Source organism: Castanea sativa, chromosome 2, assembly GCF_040712315.1.
Source record: "Castanea sativa cultivar Marrone di Chiusa Pesio chromosome 2, ASM4071231v1".
Taxonomy (NCBI): Eukaryota; Viridiplantae; Streptophyta; class Magnoliopsida; order Fagales; family Fagaceae; genus Castanea; species Castanea sativa.
Genome location: NC_134014.1, coordinates 13,973,295 through 13,978,476, shown reverse-complemented (window position 1 = coordinate 13,978,476; position 5,182 = coordinate 13,973,295). Strand labels below are relative to the sequence as shown.

The 5,182-nt window shown below is 31.4% G+C and overlaps 1 protein-coding gene across 1 annotated transcript; it reads right to left on the bottom strand.

The window, feature by feature from the left end:
* Positions 1-588: 588 nt before the first annotated feature.
* LOC142624925 (aldehyde dehydrogenase family 3 member F1-like) lies at positions 589-1,456 on the bottom strand. Its single transcript, XM_075798647.1, has 3 exons — positions 1,268-1,456; positions 1,096-1,149; positions 589-714 (listed from the first exon to the last, which is right to left on the bottom strand). Exons 1-3 carry the CDS (start codon positions 1,454-1,456, stop codon positions 589-591), a joined length of 369 nt encoding a protein of 122 aa, XP_075654762.1.
* Between the last annotated feature and the right edge of the window lie 3,726 nt (positions 1,457-5,182).

Sequence of the window (5,182 nt, the reverse complement as noted above, 5' to 3'; positions counted from 1 at the left end):
ATAAACGTTCATATTAATTTTGATACCCCTTTATTTTATTTATTTTAATTTGTGAGAAAACAAAACAAATCATACAAAAATAGCGGGAACGTGCAAATTTTAAATGTTTAAATTTCAAATTAAATGTTTAAATTTCAAATTTTCGTTGTCTAAAAATTATACATAAAAAATAAACTACTGGATCAAATTCTAAATAACATCCAATTGACACGAAAATTATCATGCGTGTTAAAGATAACAAGAACATGCAATCAGTGATTAGTAAAACAAAATATGGTTTCATGTTAAGTTTTTTAATGTGAGTTGTAGTCATTAACTACAACCAAATTTATAGCCAAACTTCATCTGAGTGTAATAACCAAGTGGCGACTCCTTTGCTTCTTTTTAAGAGGCATCGCGTACTCCCAAACTCACGCTGGTTTTAGCCTAAGACTGCTTTTATGGAGATTGAGTACCGCGTATCCCATCTTCACGAGAAGGAACCGAAGGAATCGGCATGCCAACATGTTATTTAAAAGGGGTATGCCGATCATAGATCTTACACTATACATATGGTTCTTAGACCTAAATCCCATGAATGTCCTTGCTTTAGCAAAAACAAAAAACAGATAAATAAAAACCCCCTTTCAGGAGCTCTTTGACAGTTTCTCTAACCAATTGATCACAAAATCCAAACTGACGCAAATGCTCAAGGGCCCCATCCATGCGTGTAACCTGCAAAAGAGAACCAAAGAAACAAGCAAATGAGCTTAATTTGGTTCTCTTTTGCAGGTTACACGCATGGATGGGGCCCTTGAGCATATGCGTCAGTTTGGATTTTGTGATCAATTGGTTAGAGAAACTGTCAAAGAGCTCCTGAAAGTGGGTTTTTATTTATCTGTTTTTTGTTTTTGCTAAAGCAAGGACATTCATGGGATCCAGTCCTTCAAAGATTTCAATGCCGTATTCACTATCTTAGTCAAGGTTCCTATCTGCAAACAAGGATTTTTTATATATAAGAAAAGCAAGAGATCAAAATTTGGCTTGGCACACTTGTGATATATAATTCTTTTTATTTAACTTGTAAATAGAGATACAACTCTAGGATTGACTGACCATCACACCAATCGTAGAAACTAGACAACCACAAAAGCATGCACTCAAAATGGACTAAAGACAGAAATAAAAGAAGTTATTAACCTCTCAAAAAGGTTATTATGATTTTTTTTAGAGGGTATTCCATTTTAAAAAAATGTGAGTATTAAAATGGAACAAGAATAGTTTGTACCTCATCTCTAAAAGCCTCAACATGATGCTTTCCCAGGTCTTGCTTAAAGATATCTCCCTCTTTCTCCTTCAAGAGAGTAAGCAACCGTTTGACCTGTGACTTTCTCCAAGATGCTTCTTTAGTTTTTCCATGCCTGTAATACTCCCTCATGTCCTCCAGATCTCTTTCCAAATTTCTCCAAGTCTCCATGGCTAAGGAAAAAATTTATGAAGTGCCTGTAAGAACTACTTAAAAGGAAATTGGTGCTTGGCATTTGGCTTTTGGCTTTTGGCTTTTGCACAAAAACTAGCATTTGTTAAGGCTCAGGTAGGGTGAATCCATCATTCACACTCATGGCTTGTTGCTTTAGTTCTACTTCTACCACCTGACAGAGAGAAGGAAGTTGCTCATCTATCTTAACTATACGTCAGGAGATTTTGGGAGAAATTTTAATGACAAGATCAATGAGTTGAGCATCACACTTTATTGACTTCAATAGTTTAGTATCTTAGTAACTGTTTTGCATGTCTTTGACAAAAGGATTTTGTCCTTCTTAAACCTTCTTCAAGAAAAAAAGAATCAACAGCAAAAGTGATACGAAGCCAATTTTTTAGCCCCACAGCAGTTCCTGAAACAAAAGAAAAAAACGGTTAGATTCATTTGTTAGTAGTTACTTAGAGCTTCTAGTTAATTAGCGTACTGCACTTAATAATGTAATGAATTCCTAGGAAACTGAACATAAGTCAATTACTTTTGTTGTACTAAAAAGTTAAATACCGGATCGTTTTGGCCTGTGTCGGCTGTTTCAGCTTGTTTCAATTGTTTTGGTCAGTACTGTATCATTTGTTTTTTCTTTTTTTTTCTTAGTATATAATGAACGAATGAAACTTTGTGTTAGTGTATTTTATCTTTTATTGGTGTTGATCTAAGAATCTTAAATAATTTGTTTTGAATTGAGATTATATTAATATATTTGTTTATATAATGATGAGTTAGCAAAAAGTAACTCCTATTTAATGCTCAAAGGAAGGTGTCCTGCCCTTATATTTACCAAAATTGGAAGAATTATATTAAATCTACAGTCAGGTCACGGAAGAGATGTATAAAGCAAAATGACCATAATCTATTTCTCTCAGATCTCTCTACAGCAACTTTTAAAGAATGATATATATATATATATATATATATATATATATATATATATATATATATATATATATAACCGAAATCTCTGAAACTCTCACAATTTTTCACGTCACCACTATTTTCTTTTCTTTTTATTTTAGGTTTTATATCTTACATATTTATTATTTTCTTCAACGTGTAATTATCTTATCAAGTGTTGCAATAGTTTAGTTTAAGTAAAACTCTATTAGATATATGTTTTAATCTTTAATTTATATATCTGTGTTGATAAAAAAAAAAGGCTTAATTTATATTATCTTTATCTTCAACGTTGAGGTTGAGGTTGATTTGAGCTTGAACTCTACATTGTAATTGTATAAAACATCAATACTCATCCGCCCCTCTCATCCCTATATAAAACCTAACATCTCTTCTCCAAGTTAGTAAGAAGAATACCCTAGCCATGCAGCCGCAGCCACAGCCACACATCGTGAGAATCCCCAATCCACAGCCATGGCCACGGCCAACACTTCAGCCATATCTTGGTGGAATATCATTGTGGGCCGCATTGTGAATTACTGCCTTAAACAGAAAAGACTGCAGCCATTTGAGATGCTCTCCTTCCACATATTCATTATGGTTTTTTTATTTTATTTTTTTATTTTTAAAGATGCTTAAGCTTGAGCCATCATCACCTTTCTCTAAATTTTGTATTTTGAAAGTTTTGTTCTTTTTTGTCTATTAAAATTTCTTTCATGTACTTTTTTCTTTTTCTTATATTTTTCTTTTGAATAATCATTTTTTTAATTGTTTCAATAACTAATTCTTCAAATATATACCTTTTTTGGCATTTTCGAAGTTTTAACATTTGAATTTGTGTTAGTTTTTACAATATTTGAACATGTTTAGCAGATTTCAATGACTAGACCATGTATTATTCTTTTAAAGGTAATCAATTTTTCTTTTATATTTCTCAATTGTGTAATCATATGCATTTTGTTGTTTCCAAAATTTATAGGAAGCAAATCTTATGATTCTTTTGATGGTAATATACATTTCTCTTATATTTCTCTGTCGTGTAGTCATATATATATATATATATATATATATATATATATTTTTTTTTTTTTTCAATAATTTCTAAGCAGTGAATCATTTGATTCTTTAATATTTTTTGTAAGTCATTGCACATTCAAGTAATGACTTCTTCATCAAATTGTAACACAAATTAAAGTCATACAAGAACAAATCATGTAATGATGTAGTTTCTTAATCAATTATAAGATTTTATAAAATTATTTTAGTCTACCTCACAAATAGGTAAGTTCCCGTGCATAGCACGGGGGTAAACAACATATAGTTTCGATAATGTTTTATAGAAAGAGAATGATTGAAACTTTACTTTTAGTTTAAATATAGAGCTATATTTCATTTGCAATGAGATGTTGACTCCAATTCCATTGATGATTTACAAAAGTCCCCTCTCTATACCTGTTATCAATAAGTTATTTATGAAATGTTTTCCACATTGTCATTTGACCCTTTGACAATAGATTAATGGTTTTGTAAATGAGCTATGATGCCACTTAGGTTGATTACTTGATGAACAAATTAGTCTCTTATTGGTTCTTTTAGTTTTTTTTTTTTTACCATGTGGTTGATTAATTAACTTTTTTATTTAATTAGTCCGTGCATCGCACAGGTTAGCGACTAGTTAGTATGAAATTGAGAAGTCAGATTTCACTTGATACCTCATTGATTCTTGATTTCATCAACAGTGACTTCTTCTGTGTTTTTGCATCCCAATGCAGCATGACTAGGAGAATCTGGTATTTCATAAGAGGGCTGTCCATTCTTCTGAGCTTGCAGTCCAGTAAACCGTGCAAGATCAACCCATTGCTACAGCATTAAAGTGAGAATATTTTAAACCAATATTGAGGAAAAAGAATTATTCATTCGGTAGGAGAGAAACCACCATTAAAATAACTGTGCAATGCACATTCTATCTGAAACATGAGCCCCAACACTCATTGCAAAATCAACAAAACCCATCAAAACTAATATATATATTTTACTTCTTTTTTCCCCTGCTTTGGTCGTGTTATACTCTTAGTATTCTTCCCATGTACTTGGGTAGAACCCTTTCTCTTCTTTTAATAAATTTTTACTTATCAAAAAATATATATATTTATTGATTTACAAATGTTTTACATTAACAATGCATGGATATCTTCCTCACAGGCTTTCTTCTCTTGTGAGAAGCATATGTACTCTAATAACATACATTACATAATTTCATATACATAAAAATATGTGAAATTAAGTTTCTGTAATGGTTCTTACAAAGAATTATATGGCTGTCCTAATTCCATATGATCCATACAGAAAGGGAAGAAAATTTATGAAGTAAAACAGAAATATAAAGAGTAGAATGTATAGAATATTAAGATGATTCTAACCTGAGTTCCCCAGTAGGAGTTTACTGTCCTAACAAAAAACGATAGCATGTTTACAAGTAATATTTGAGAAGAAAACTCATTGGAAATCCGATGCTCCATTATCCCAACTATAATCTGCATTACAATTCATCCTGACATTATTATCAAACTAAAACAGATACACAATTAAGATGCAAATATTTATATATTTTTAAGTGTCAGTTGTGTAAAGAGAGAGAGCTGTCTGCTAGTAAGTACTTTCTGATAACTTGGGAGCTTCATATTTGTTTCACAAACAGGCTAATGTGAAGCTGATACCAATAAAATAGGTTGAAGCATAAAAAATGACATCACTCAGATGACACCTGAAATA

Excerpts from the sequence above, each read along its gene's own strand:
- LOC142624925 (XM_075798647.1), bottom strand. The coding sequence starts at position 1,456 with ATGGAGACTTGGAGAAATTTGGAAAGAGATCTGGAGGACATGAGGGAG. Across the intron at positions 1,150-1,267 it reads TTGAGGCTTTTAGAGATGAG|TCCATTTTGAGTGCATGCTT; the intron begins GTACAAACTATT and ends TTCTGTCTTTAG. Across the intron at positions 715-1,095 it reads TTTCTACGATTGGTGTGATG|GTTACACGCATGGATGGGGC; the intron begins GTCAGTCAATCC and ends TCTCTTTTGCAG.